Here is a 14,262-nt window from a genome sequence, read left to right as displayed (position 1 = left end):
GTCAGCATGGCACTATGTCTATGAATGTTGAGATGCTGGGTCAGTTACCACTAGCCTGCCCAGGTTGGGCTGAATATCGTGAGATACAGAAAACAAAATACCTCTGTAGGGAGTTATATGCTGAATGAACTTCTGCTCCCAGCTAGCTGTGACATTTAAAAATGAACCAAATCCATTTCCTTCAGAGGTAGTCTTCCAAGAAAAAGAAACAAGGAAAGCCCCATCTAAGTCCAAATCTGTCACCTCCCAAGCATTTAACTTTAACTTTATCATAATTAAATTAAATACATATCAATATACTGAGGGTTTTGAGGATTATGAAGGTTTTTTCCCTAGGTAAATATCCTGATCTTCCCCAGTTATTAGCAAAGTAGTCATCTTTGCTTGAAGAGGACTGGACAAGGCTTCTGTCAGATTTGATAACAACATTTTAGATTTAGAAGCATGATATCGAGTAAGAAGAGACACCTCCTCCAAGACAGCAGTGTTGCCTCTGCACCCCCCCCACACCTGGCAGTGAAGACTGCACATCCAGAGCACATCCCACGGATAGCTGCTTCAGTTTCTCACACACTCAAGTTTAACGCAGTTTCAACAGATCTCTCTTTAAATAGGTATCAAAGGCTTTGTAACTGCAATAAAAACCCTGACACCAGAAGGAATACAAGTTTATAGTCAAGCAAAGAAACAGACTTTTACATGACATAGTTCAAGGACATCCAGTTTTCATGCAACATGTACTTAGAAGCACCAAGTGAAAAGTTAAAAGACCTAACTAAACACAAATACTTGCTTTGAAAACATTGCAGCCCCAGCACGAAAAATACACCTATTTATCCTTTCTCCAAGGATAATATTAGTGAAAATAATTTTCGCTGGTCAATCCTCAACAAGAGAGTTACTTGTCCCAGGAAAGAGTGCTGAATTCTGCAAGGCTAGAGTATATAAGATAGAGGTTATACTATATGTTGCAGTCAGTGCATATGTTTAGGCTCACCTTGGTTAGCATTTGCACCCTGAGGCAAAGCATTGGTTAAATTGGGCAGCTCGTTTCCATGGTTTCCATCTTCCCAGGGACAAACATCCACACTGTTCCATTTTTTCAGCTGTTTTAGCCAACTGGCCTTCTGCTCCAACTTGCAGTGGGGATTTAAGACTATACACATCCACAGAGCACCTGATTTTAAAAAAATTGCTAAATTATGTTTTCTATTAAAAACGCAGCAGCCAATGACTAATTCCAAACTTCTATACTATAACACTTTTTCTCCCCTCAAAGGCTACACTGCTTGCTTCCCAGCTATGCCTAACACCAGGCAGACTGAATTCCCAATGCAGGATCTTGGAGCTGGCGTGGCCCCTCTGAAGCAGTTGAGAGACAGTACCAAGCCAACCTTCTCAATTAAAAGGCATTACAAAGTCCTTTGTATTAGAAAATCCAGAGTTCACAATGTATGGCTTATCAGACAGGAACATCAGTCAAAAGCAAAGAAGAATTCACATAAAGTTACAGCAGGAAATTACCAAAGTTTGTCTTCTAGTTTTTGTACCAGAAGCGAATGTTGTTTTCTACAAACAAGAACTATGTTATCTTCCAGCTTCACATTACAGGAACCCAAGAAGTGCGTTAGTAAGACATGGATTTTGTAAATGTATACTTCCACACTCAGAACTCAGCAGAAGTACTGCTGATCATGTAACTTGTTCCAAACACATCTGGGTCTCATAGATCCAGTAAACACTGGTTTTGTGCAGTCTAATAGGAATAAGATATTTTTCCTGCAATTACTTCAGTAATTTGGTTACACTAGAAAATTTGTTTTACATTTGCTGTTTACAGAGCTTGAAGGGAAAGCTAATTTGTGCTGACATTTCACACACACCATCACTTTGGAACCTGCTCCCTGGGACTATACAGCAGGGCAAGCATAAATACATCAGGGTCTCCGGCAACAATTTTCAAACGCACAGATTTTTCTCTAAATCAGCTGTCTTCATCAGCGTGAACTTTGACAGAAGCATGAAGACATCTGAAAGTACTGTTCAGCAACAGTTCATTTGCTCATTAAGAATATGCCTTATACACTACAAGAAATTTAGAGAATACACTTAAACTACGCAATCTTCATGACAGGCTGGGGAAAAAAAAAGAATAATAAAACTGAAGCTGGTTCTTCTAAGATAATAAAATTCTCACATTCAAGTATTCTTCTGCTAACTAAGAAAGCAAGATGGATACCCAGAGCACAGGTCATCACATTACATTCATTCCTAAAGTAACTCAGCATGTCGGTATGCCACAAGCACAGGAGCCAGTGGAAACACAGCTTGATCCTTAAGGTTGCAGGTCCCCTGCTATTCAGATCAACATGGAATGGGGAAGTAGTAGCAAAGAAATCTGAAAACCACAACAAAATATGATATTGTACAGTGCAGAACACCAGAGTTACTACAGTACTGCAGATTATTACTCCACAGTAGTTAAATACAGTACAGCAAGTGGTTTGGGTTTGGGTTTTTTTGTTTGTTTGTTTTTTGAAGTGTCTAAAACTTGTCATGGGAGTGAATTAGGCCAATGCTATTTTTTAATAAGTTCTTTTAAAATCAAATCTTATGACTTTCTTTGAACACACTCGTCAACATGCTTCACTCTCCAAACAGTCAAATTACAACTGGTTCTTACTGTTAAGCATCAATGCACTCAGCACTGCCCAAAACAGAATTACTACATTTCTTGCAATCTGCAAAGCAAAACAAAAGATGGGGCATATTGGAAGCCTTGGAGAATAGTTAACTTGGGCTTGCTTATTTATTTTCAAAATCAAGTATCTCTTGAGGGCACTAAGGAGACACCGTACCTCTCAGCATCTAATAAAAAAAGCTAATTTGATACTTTGTAGCCAGAGCAAAGTGGAATACCTTAACCGCATTTGTTAAGTATTTCAATCATCCAGCAAGGTGGAACACATTACTGCTTACACCATGTCCCTACAAATTGAGTGGCCTCTTCTTTTTACATGTCCCAGAAACACCACTAGAGGCAAAGGAATTCACTCGCCTTCTTCAGAAGTGACACTATGCGTGCGGTACATCTCAAAGGCAGGAGAGGGAAGAGATACCCCCAAGTACCAAAATCCTTTAAAAACTTCTTTGGTTTAAAGAGTGAAACTATGTCAAGCATAACTACATTGTTAGCGGTGACTGTCTCAGAAACCCAGGCTATTTTTATGCAAATGAAGCACAAGGACAAGTGTATTACTAATAAACCCCACACAAACCACTTAAAATTTCAATAGAGCCCAACTGCACCCTGCTCCCAGTGACTTCAGGGCGAGCTGCATGCACATCTGAGATCTCTCACCCAGCTTTCACGGCTGTCGATTCCCTGCAGGAAGAGGAGTGCGAGACAAAACTCCCCCACCAGAAGTGAAGGGAACAGAAAGAGCCTCAGGCTCAGCTCCTGTACTGCTACAAAGGCTACCATCTGGGAGAAGGATGCACAATGCCAATGACCCCACACTCTTCAGCCTATTTGGGTTTCTAGGTTTTTTGGTTGGGGTTTTTTTGTGTGTGATTTTTTTTGTTTTTCCCTAGCATGTGTGTGTTTGCCTGTATTCATATTTCTTCCTCCTCCTGTTCCCTAAGCATGTTCCCCCTCCCCTGACATCTGCTCTGTTCTGGCTCTTTCAATTCACTGGTTCCTGTCCTGCTTCTAGCACTGAAAAGTCCGAGGAAAGTGTTGACTTGTGCCCAGATTTTTACATGCCAACTGGAAGGAGCGTGGAGGATATTCTTCCTATTTCACTCTGATGCTGCTCAGTGGAAGCCCCCCTGAGCTGGCCCTTAAATGTCACCACCCACCTGAAGGCTTATGCTGGCCTCAAACAAAAGATTCTCTATTTTCTGCCTAACGGCTCCCAGACAGGGGGGAAACTGCTGATCACACTTAGTCCCTACTACAGATAAAGCTTATGGAAAAATGAAAGGCAGCTACTTGTAATTTGTGGGGAAGGTGTCTAAATCCATTTCCAGTGACTTCAGCCTGGACACTGCTGTTGACAGTCTTTACTTGAAGTTTCCCAAAATTCCTGGCATTCTCAAGTTTACCTGTTTGACTAGATGTAATGACGTCACCAATGCCATCTGCAATATCAAAAGTGTCTTATTTAATGAAGAAAAAACCCCAGAGAATGTTTGTGTTTACACACTCTTGTTTTTCTCTCTAACACAGCTTGCTCTCTTCTTCCTGTCTCCCTTTCCCCAGGCACCAGGTATCTTTTCATACTGTTTTCAGAAGGCTGACACATCTTCCCCCCTCAAACTACATACTACTAAACCAAAAGTAAAGTTCTGATTTGGATCTCTTGACTGTGACATACGTCTTTCCATCATAAAACTTCTCACAGCAAAGTGGCAAAATGATCACAACTCAATATACAAAAATTTTTCCCCCAGAAGATAACTGGAAAATAAGACATGCTGCAACTGCAATTTGATATTCAATTCACAAGGGAATGAATATTAGAACTGTCATAATGAAGTGAGGAATTGACTATTTTGGTTCAACACTAATCCTTTTGACCTGGAAAAAGCCATCTTTGCCAAAACAGGCCTTTGGTTCAGACAGCTCTCCTTTTGAAAATGCACAGTTGTCATTCATCTTTAGTGTGCCTCACATCACAAAAAAATTGGTTAAATTACTGCTTTACACAATGCATGCCTTCCTTGTACATACAAGGGAACATCAGTACTTTTGTGTTTCTCAGTAGACATCCATACCTTTGAATTCATGAGGGAGAGAGACAGCATGCCTTCACAATGACTAGGATTTAAATATGCAAACTGAAAAGCATACACATCCTGTGTATGCATGTATTCATGAAGCCAAAGGAAGTGCAAGGACTGCACACAGACCCTCCTGAAAGATTAAGCATTGCTCAGTTTTCATAAATCCCATTATATTTTACTCGTCTCAGTAAATGGGAAGTTGGTGATGGAAACAGTTTAGTGGGAGGCGAGGACATTGACTATGATTGAAGATCCAGAGTACAATTCTGTTTGACTGATTACAGTCTTCCCAAGAAATCTGCTTTTCCTAGAAGTATTACGCTACCCTGTCAGGGCTGCTGTGTAGCTAAGGTTGGGTCAGCATTTTCTCATTTACAATATCTGTGTAATCAATGGCTGAGACCTGGCCTTTGCTTTGGCATTTTACGTTTAGTATACTTAAGATCAATCCATTCATTTGCAAAATTAAAATATGCAAGAAACAGATACACATCTACTGTGACATTTCTTTGCCCTTCCCATTAACGCACATCTCTTTCTTAAAAAATAAAATCCCATAACTACCAGATTAGTAGCATTTGATCATTTCAAAGAAAATGGAGCCATGTAATCAAGACCGTTCCCTTTGTGCAACAGACAAATCGGCTTCAGCACTTGCTGCACACTTGCTGCTGTGCCCCATGTAAGCCTAATCAGTTCTATTACAAAAACATAATTTCCCAGCATGCCAGAACAGAAACAATACTAGGAGACAGAACCTATGACCCCTTTAAAGTAGAAGTGTCAGCAAAGGATTGTAAAGTGGTTTACATCTGTTTTTTAAACATATATGCACTTTCACTGGGACAGCCACTTGGAAGCCTCAAAGAAGGTAGTGTATGGTATTTATTGCTTCTCAACAAGGACAAGTGCCTTCAGAATGAGTGGCAAAGCCACCTCCTTCCTGCAGGCACAGAGCGATCTCCATTAGAACAAAGCATAACCAGAAGTCCCATGGAAGAATCCTTCAATTAAACAGTTGCTTTTATGGAACAGTGAAGATAGGCAAAGCACTTCAGTGCTGTTCTTTCCTCAGTAAGAACCCCAAGGAAAAGTATTCAGCTGGATCCAAGTTGCAATTTTATTCATAAAAACAATTCCTTAATGCATTTCGGTTTCTCTGTGCAGCCTTCAGAAAAAAAGGCTTTCTGTGGGTGCTGTGTTTCTTGGAGAACAGAATGTTTCATTTTGCTCTAATTCATTCTATTACTGAATTAAACCTTGATGTATTGGTCTTGACAAGCGCTTCATGCTGATTGTATTGTGTATGATAGTATAATCACTCCCCATGCATTTCACACTAGCTGGCTGATTAATGCAATAGATTACCTGCAGCACTGATGGCAAGAGGGAATCATTGCTCTTCTGCACACTAAACTCTGAATGTGCATTAGAGAAAGAGGAAGTGTAACCCAGAGAAAAAAAAAATTACCTATTTCCTTCACTTTCCCTTTCACTCTTGCTGCATACTGCTGCCTCAAGGGTTAAAGGCACACATGCATATGGGTGAAAGGAAACAGGCATTAATATATATATTGAGATTCTATTCTAAGCCATCATCAACTACATGCTCTGATCTCTGTGTCAAGTAACAAAGAACTCCTGCTCTCAACTTTTAGCCCAATGGAAAAAGGAACTAAGCACTTCTGTTGGTTTCCATGAGTCCCTTGTTCTGGGTTATGCCTGTTTGAATTAGTTTTAAAAACTGCTGCATCTTTGCAGACACTGTGCCATTTGACAAAATGGTTTCATGTATGAACAGAAATCTGCTTGAAAGGTGCAGTTTACAGTATCATAGACTAAGACTACAATCTCCCTAAGAGAGCACTTTGGATCTGTCACATATCCATTAGATGCCACTCTGTGCATCGATAGCACCCTTATAACCTAACCACTGCAGCAAGTCAGGGGCTATTTAGTCTACAAAGCTAAAGGAATGTATAAAGCACCTGCAAATGGATCTCACTGATTATTTTCCCTAATACTCATAAAACCATTCATTTGTTCACAGATAATCAATCAAAGATAAAACCACTGATAATACTAGCACAAATAGTATGAAAACACTCCTTTGTAAGTATCTTAATATGATTCTTCACAATTTTAAGTAGTTGCAAATACTTACAACTAGGTGGTTAACACAACATGTGCTCCTGCCCAAAACAGACATCAGATATTTCATCCAGACTTTTAACTGGTAATACACTCTCAGCAGTTAGTCTGTTTTCAGAGAGTTTGACAATATTCAGAAGTTAACGTGACTACTAACTATAAATACACTAACCTACCTGTATGTAAATTTATCATTGAGATGAATTAATCTCAGTTAATTTTTTTAGGAAGATGCAAAACTGGAAAGTTTGGTACGTTCATCAAGCAAAACAAGGCATTCATAAAAGAAAGCGATGAAAATACCTCTCTTTTTTAATGAAATGGACAAGTGGAAACAATCCCTTGCATAGCGGGAAGTTCAGAAAAAAAAATGATTGCCAGAACATGCTCAGAGAATGTAAATAACCCACTGTAACTAGCCAGAAAAACACATTCTGATTGTCTAGTCTGAATTCCTTCCTACTCTTAAGATTTCCTGAGTTACTTTCAACAATTGCTTTTGGACTGAAAGGCAAGTTTTTACAAAAACAGCATACTTCAATTAAGACTTCTAATACAAGAATCTAGCACAGCTCCTGGTTAGTTTATCTACTACCTAGCTACCACAACTGAAAATTCTAAGCTTATTTCTAGTCTTCTAGTTAAATTTGTCCAGCTCCAATTACAATTTTCAGCAACCTTTTGTTTGCTTAGCAGAAGTGTCTTCCCTATCCAATTTTTAGCCTACACAGGCATCGTAAATTATGAAGGATTTCTTTTGTCTTGTTTTAGTAGATCCTAGCAGACTGAGATTCTTGCACTCTTCATTTTAAAATACTTTTCCAATTTTCCAGTTGTTTTTCCAGTATCCACTCAAGACAGAAAACTGGAAAATATCCATCCAATTGCTGGACCACAGTGAAGCTCAGAGAAATCAGTGAAGATTCAGTAATTTCTCTCCATGTATCTGTTACTTCTCTCTAGCTTTGGTACTTACTAGAAGTGGTATTGGAAAATTAAATGGCAGCTTAATGTTACCAAGGTATTAAAGAGTGAGAAGAAAGAGAAAAGCAATGCTAAGTACTAGCTTGGGCTAGAACTCTGTCCTTCATCATACTTCCACAGCTAGGGCTGCAATGAGTTTTGTACCAGGTCCAATACAGAACAATTTTTAGGACATTTATAAGTAAATCAGTTCAACACCTTAGCAATATAAACCTCAAAACCTGTTTTAATGTGGGTACTTCCAAGAAATTTGGCTCCTGCTGTAAAAGTACTTTCCATTCAAATGAACTAAATGGAAACCCAAACTTTCTGTATAGCATTAAAAATACACCCCTCAAGCTATGCTTACAGACTAAAGTTAATTACTTTCACCATTATTCCTCAAATCTGATAAGTGCCACAGGAAAGAACACCCTCTTTGAAAATAGCTCTAACTTACTGTCATACTCTGGCCTCATATACCCTCATTTCAAATACCATTATGACACATGCCAATAATGAAGGAAGAAGGAAATCTTCCTCAGAGAAGATGGACAGAACTCATCTCCACAGAACTGCAGCCTGGCTTCATTCACTGGGAAAATGAAGGTGACAGCATCAACTGAGACACTCCAGGGCCATGACAGCAATTTCTTTAAGTTGTCATCCATAACTCAGGCCTTAGAACAGCAAAACTGTCTTGTGACACTAACTCAGAAGTACTGCTAATTTTAGTGCCCCTAATACGACAAATCATTCAAATACACTGATGTATATTAACAGCTTATTCTGTGAAAGACCAGAGGTAACCTTAAGTGCATGAACTGAAGGCACACGTATTTTGTAACTATATGGCAACCACAGCCATGGCAGCTAAGACTAAACAAAAAGAGAATTATCAATTAAGGAAAGACAGCCTACCGGATATGATACAGTTGAAGACATAAATATGTCTAATATATCACTCTACCTAGGAGTCCCATGATGAAAGACCAAGGGAAATGGTGCAAAGCATGCTGCATCCAACCTTCTTTGAAACACAGGTGTGTTCCTAGAGCTTCAACTTCAAGGTCAGAAACGTACTATGTGCAACTGATTAATCTAAACTTAAAAATTTTAAGTTAACTTTATTTTCTACAAGTGCAGGGCACTGGTACTCTCCTTAGCTTTAAGGCAGAACATGATGCAAATAGAACTTGGGACACTCAAAGAAATCATAATATGTACATAAGCTTGGCACTGAAATTTGAAACTTAAGAGCCTTGCTGTACCATTTTTGAAGTACCATAAAATATGAGGAAAAGTGAATGTTTCCACTGCATATCTGATCCTAAAAAGGGATTGCACAAAGTATGCAGCTCCAGAAAAATGGTATTAGAGCACAAAACCAGTAATGAATGCTTAACTTTAGCAAATCTTTTTCATAGCAGCCCTGAAGTAGTCACCAAATTTGTCATCAGGAAGGAATTTCTCTAGGGGCATACTGGCAACAACCCTAGCTGCTTTCGTCCTTTTTTTTCCTCCACTTAAGTACTAAGCAGAGATAATCTGTTTAGAACAGTTGGCATGTCCCATTCATACAAGTTTGCATCTCTAATTCTAAAGGGAACGAATGCCCAGGTAGAATTATAGATGGAGAATAGCTTCATTTAGTTAAGGTTAAAAGAATCTAACTTGGTATTTTCTAGAGATTAATATAAACTTTATCATAAAAATTCAGAGTGGTTTCCAAAAAAAAAAAGTCATTATTTAACACTCAATCATTAGTTTGCTTATGGCAAAACTGTAATTAAATCTCTCTTGATTAATCTGTAATGATTCTTGACCCAAACTCAACATTTAGAAGTTTTAGATGAGGCACAAAGTGTTACTAATAAAAATCAGGCATGATCCCTCAGAAAATATACTGTACTATTGCTCTACAAGACATTACCTTGTAAAATTATATTTTGGTTTCAAATTTTAACACAAAAATGTATTCTTCATCCAGGAAGTGGCCAAAATATCAGCAAATGTGAACTCAAAGTAGACCATCAGGCTGTTCCAGCATTTAAAAAGTGGCCCATGACAGGGCAAAGTGCTAGTGAAATACAACTACTAGAACTACTAAGGCAAAGACATGTCACTCTGCTTAGGAAATACCTTTATGACAACAAACCATTTTGTACACATAACAGAAGGATTCTAAGGATGTCACCCAAGAAAGCTCTAACCCATGAATGAGGCTCATGGCAATATTGTGAGAGGTTCCTACGCTTAAAAACTTTAGATACCAACAAGTGGTTGAGATAAGACAGGAGAAGCTTATGCATTAAAATGTGGAGACTACCCAGCTGGAAGTACAGAATAGCTTGTAAGTTCTCCTCAATGTCATAAAATAAGAGGATCAGAGACCAGGATCACCATGATGCAAACCCAGAAAACATTCACCAATTTTATCCACTGCTCTGCCTTGCAAGAGTTCTTTGGACACATCCTCTTCCCCAAAACACAACAATCATATTTTTGTTCCACAAGAAACTAATCCTCAATTTAAGAAACCAGCTCTCCTCCTCCTTAAACAGTTCTTAAATATCAAAATGGAGGAAATCTACCAGAAATGTTTGTTTTGAAACATGCAAATTACTTGAAGTTTCTTCACCGCAAAGACAAACAAGAGGATATAAAGATACTGAAAACGGTAGTTTACAAAAAAATAATCTGATCCTGTAATCAACGTGTTGACAAGCTGTTGGGCTCCATCACTCCACCAAGCATTAGATACTTGTTTTAGATTCTTCTACTTGACTGCTTTCATCAGATTAAGCATCTGGGATTTAATTTAACAGTTTCAGCTTTATTAAGCTGTCACAAGAGCAGCCCCGCTTTGATAACAGTAGCTGCTCCAATTATGGCTTGGTTTAGGGTTGACAAGTATAATGATTCATTCGTGGCACATGAGAAGCAATAAAAGGTTGTTTTGCATTACAGCTTTAAAAATGTGGGCACTTTTTTCATTTAATTTGTCACTTAGCTTTTGCTAAAAGGACATTTAAATTGCAGTAAAAGGCAAATGGGGCTTTTAGTTTAAATGTAATCCCCATATTTAAATGATCTGTAATGGTGCAGCATTCGAGTGGGAACACTATTGTTTCACAGTGGGCCCTGATGGTGACATGTGACATTTGTATTCAGGTCCTGTATTATCCATGTGGCTAAAGGGCTTCCAATTTCATTTCACAGCCAGAAGCTTGCAGAAAACACCAATTAACTTGCAGATCCCATTTGCCGACAAAACTCAGCCTCTTCCCAATGTCTGGCATCTGGCAGTGCTCAACACTCAATTCCAAAGCAGAGCCTCAAAGCCATCATGATCCCTGGGCTGGGGCACAAAGTTAAATTTTCCCCTTTTTAAGGAATTTTTTTCATTTTTGTAGAGAACAAGTAACTTTTACTTAATTTTTCATAGATGAATACTAACAAATTACTGCTGTAGTAAGATTGCATGATCCATTTTTTCCCCTCCGGACTCCAAAGAAGGTTAATTGAGCTTTTCTTCAAAACAGAGATCTCAGCTCAAGAGGCAGATATTTACTGTGCATTTCCATATCTCCCCATTTTACCAACACAATTTAATTAAAAAGGCAAGCCAAGGGGCTTCAGATAATTAACCATTCTGATATACTGAAGTCTTCAACCATGGTCACCAAGAGTTAAACATCTAAAGATCAGCACATGAAATTTATCCACTGAGACAACATTCCAAATAGCAACAACATGAAGAATTTCAAGTCTGTTCTAAACTCTGGAAAACACGTTCATATATTACTATGGCAAGTTGGAAGCGTTCACCAGTTCATCACTGAAGTTGTACCTAAATTCTTCTAGTATAAGAAGTATATGAGCAAGCCTTATAGCTTTGACCTATAATCTTGATCTTTCCAACACTACATCTTTGGAGTACAGTAAGTAGCATTTACCTCAAAGCATTCTCTGATGTACAACACGAGAATCTGCTGAGCATAATTATTATATTCTTCCTCCTGATCTAAAGGCTTTATAAAACAGCTAGTTATGTGTAACGCTATTTTGAGGCTTGTGAACTGTAAATTGCTTACAAAATTAGGACTCTGTATTAGAAAATCGCCGGGTTCATACCTTGATGTGAAGTATTTGTGGGTTTTGGGTGTTGGTGTTTTTTTGTCTTTTCTTCTTTTAAATCAGCACCTTCAAACATTCAAACCCAATCTGACTTCTATCGAAGTCAACAATTTACCATGAACTTCATCAGGAACTCTGATCAGAGCCCAGTGTGTCCTTCCAGTACCCTTGCCAATGTCCAATGCCAGGCAGGAAGCATCAGCTAAGTTCTAATGAAAGGCTAAAGTGACCCAGTCAAGAAGCAAAGCTGAAGTTATTTAAGTATGTTTAAAACCTATGCCAAAATGGAACTGACAAAGTGGCCATATGCCTAGCAGTTGGCAGACAGCATACCAGGGCAAGCAAGCAAGCCTTTATTAAGCAGAATCTGTATTTACATACTTTTTATGTCCTAAAATTCTCCGTAACTACAATGTTAAATTGCTGCCTACCTGTGAAATAAATGAGATCACAGATAAAACACTTTTTTAAAGACATACATATATGCCACTCCCAGATTACTCTGAACAGATAATGCAAAAAGTATGAAAAGGCCTGCCTCACTCACTTCATTGATATTTTAGTTCTCTGACATCCTAGAATATGACAAAACAGGATGCCAACATTGTTTTAGAACTTAATGATAACATCACCCCCCTTTAACTCAATGTCTGAGTTATTTCTGCCACTACTGGCACAGATCATGTGCTCCTAGGACCATCCCGTTCTTCCTTCTGCAACCTGCTAACTCTGGTCTCCCTTAAAATGACTTCAACTTCTGCACATTCACTTTTTTTTTTTAAGAGATGGACATTTCACCTGGAAAAAGGGATGTGTTTAATTTGACTGAAACTCAAGACAAAATCCTAGCAAAAACATGGCAGCAGCTTGTAACTTTCACAGAAGGTAGAAGTCAGGCTGGAGAGATTCACACAATTAACAGCAATTTTGAGGGAATTTGCTAAGCATCAGTGAAAGGAATCCTAGTGGTGTAGGGAAGAAATGGACCATTTAGTAACATAAACACAAGATGGAGGTGGAAGAACCAAGTTCTACCTTTAGCCTACTGCACTACTCAAGCAATTGAAATTTACTTGCACTTGAAACCACACTTCACAATCCATAGATTTTGATATTGTTAGAGGTGGCAGAGCAGTTTCAGACTGAAACAACAGGGTCTGCCTCAGATTACAAATACAGCAGCTGAGGTAATGGTGAGGCTGGAGGTTGCACTGTGGCTTTTTGGAAGTGGCACCTATAATTCTGATTAAACAGAGGAGAACTAATTAATTCAATTAATCTAAAATATTGCTTATTCGATGTTGCGGGCAGAGAGATTCCACCTCCTCTACCTTCTGACAGGTGCTGTCAAGAAAATTATGTTAGTATGAAACTGATGAAACAAGAAGAGCCACTAAGAGAATTTAACAGAACCTTTTATGTTTATTGGCAGCATGTAGTAAGACTGCTACAGGTAACAGATGGAGAACACATTTCTGACTCTCCCACCACCTACCAGCTCAACCCACATGAGCAATGAAGCATGAGACCCTCCAGTTTTCAGCATGGTGGCATACAATTCTGCTGCATACATGTCCAGATAAGCACATGCCCAGCTTGGCAAAAACTGTTATTCCCCAATAAATCAAGGCATCATAGAAGTGATATACTAGAAGGGTTGTTACACTTGAAGACAAGTAGTTATACCTACACCTTCTCTGCCAGAGCTTTGCCTGCTCTAATATTAAGGCTTTCCACCACATAAGTCTATAATCTCAACTATATAGGTTAGTGCTTTATTAGTCTAATGTTTCATTTAAAGTGAACATAATTTATGCTAACAGGTTATACCCAGTCTTAGCTCTAACAGTCAACATGCAATCAATCATGGTCATCTTTAACCTTTAACAGTAGAAAACTTGAGTTTTGCTTTTGATGCATCCTTTCTAAATGAAGCATATTAGTCTTGTTTGAATTTAGTTTCATTCAATTTGATTTTGGACTATTAAAATGTATCAAGAGCATTATGGTCTTTGGCTCTCTTCTCTGCAGTATTTACATAATGTCCCATAGGGCATCATCTGTAAGGTTTTTCATTTGTTTGGATTTTAATATTCATTTATGTGTTCCATGCCACATAAGTCAAACACAGCAATACTGACCAGAACACGTCTCTAGACACACTGCTTTAAGTCTAGACTTGAAGTGTCTTTCCAGATTGAGTGAGAACGCAGGTAACTA

General features: G+C 38.5%; 1 protein-coding gene across 3 annotated transcripts in view; it reads right to left on the bottom strand.

The window, feature by feature from the left end:
• Positions 1-14,262, bottom strand: part of ZSWIM6 (zinc finger SWIM-type containing 6) — a 112,418-nt gene that overhangs the window by 23,277 nt on the left and 74,879 nt on the right. For 2 of the 3 annotated variants that reach the window (XM_074811951.1, XM_074811953.1), the window contains one exon: positions 998-1,177. The exons of the other annotated variant lie outside the window; for it this stretch is intronic. In XM_074811951.1, the coding sequence (XP_074668052.1) occupies positions 998-1,177 (180 nt within the window). The remainder of the gene's footprint in view (positions 1-997; positions 1,178-14,262) is intronic. 3 annotated transcript variants of the gene reach the window in all.

This window comes from Strix aluco, chromosome Z, assembly GCF_031877795.1.
Source record: "Strix aluco isolate bStrAlu1 chromosome Z, bStrAlu1.hap1, whole genome shotgun sequence".
Taxonomy (NCBI): domain Eukaryota; kingdom Metazoa; phylum Chordata; class Aves; order Strigiformes; family Strigidae; genus Strix; species Strix aluco.
The sequence above is the reverse complement of the archived record's forward strand: the minus strand, read 5'-3'. Positions and strand labels throughout refer to the sequence as shown.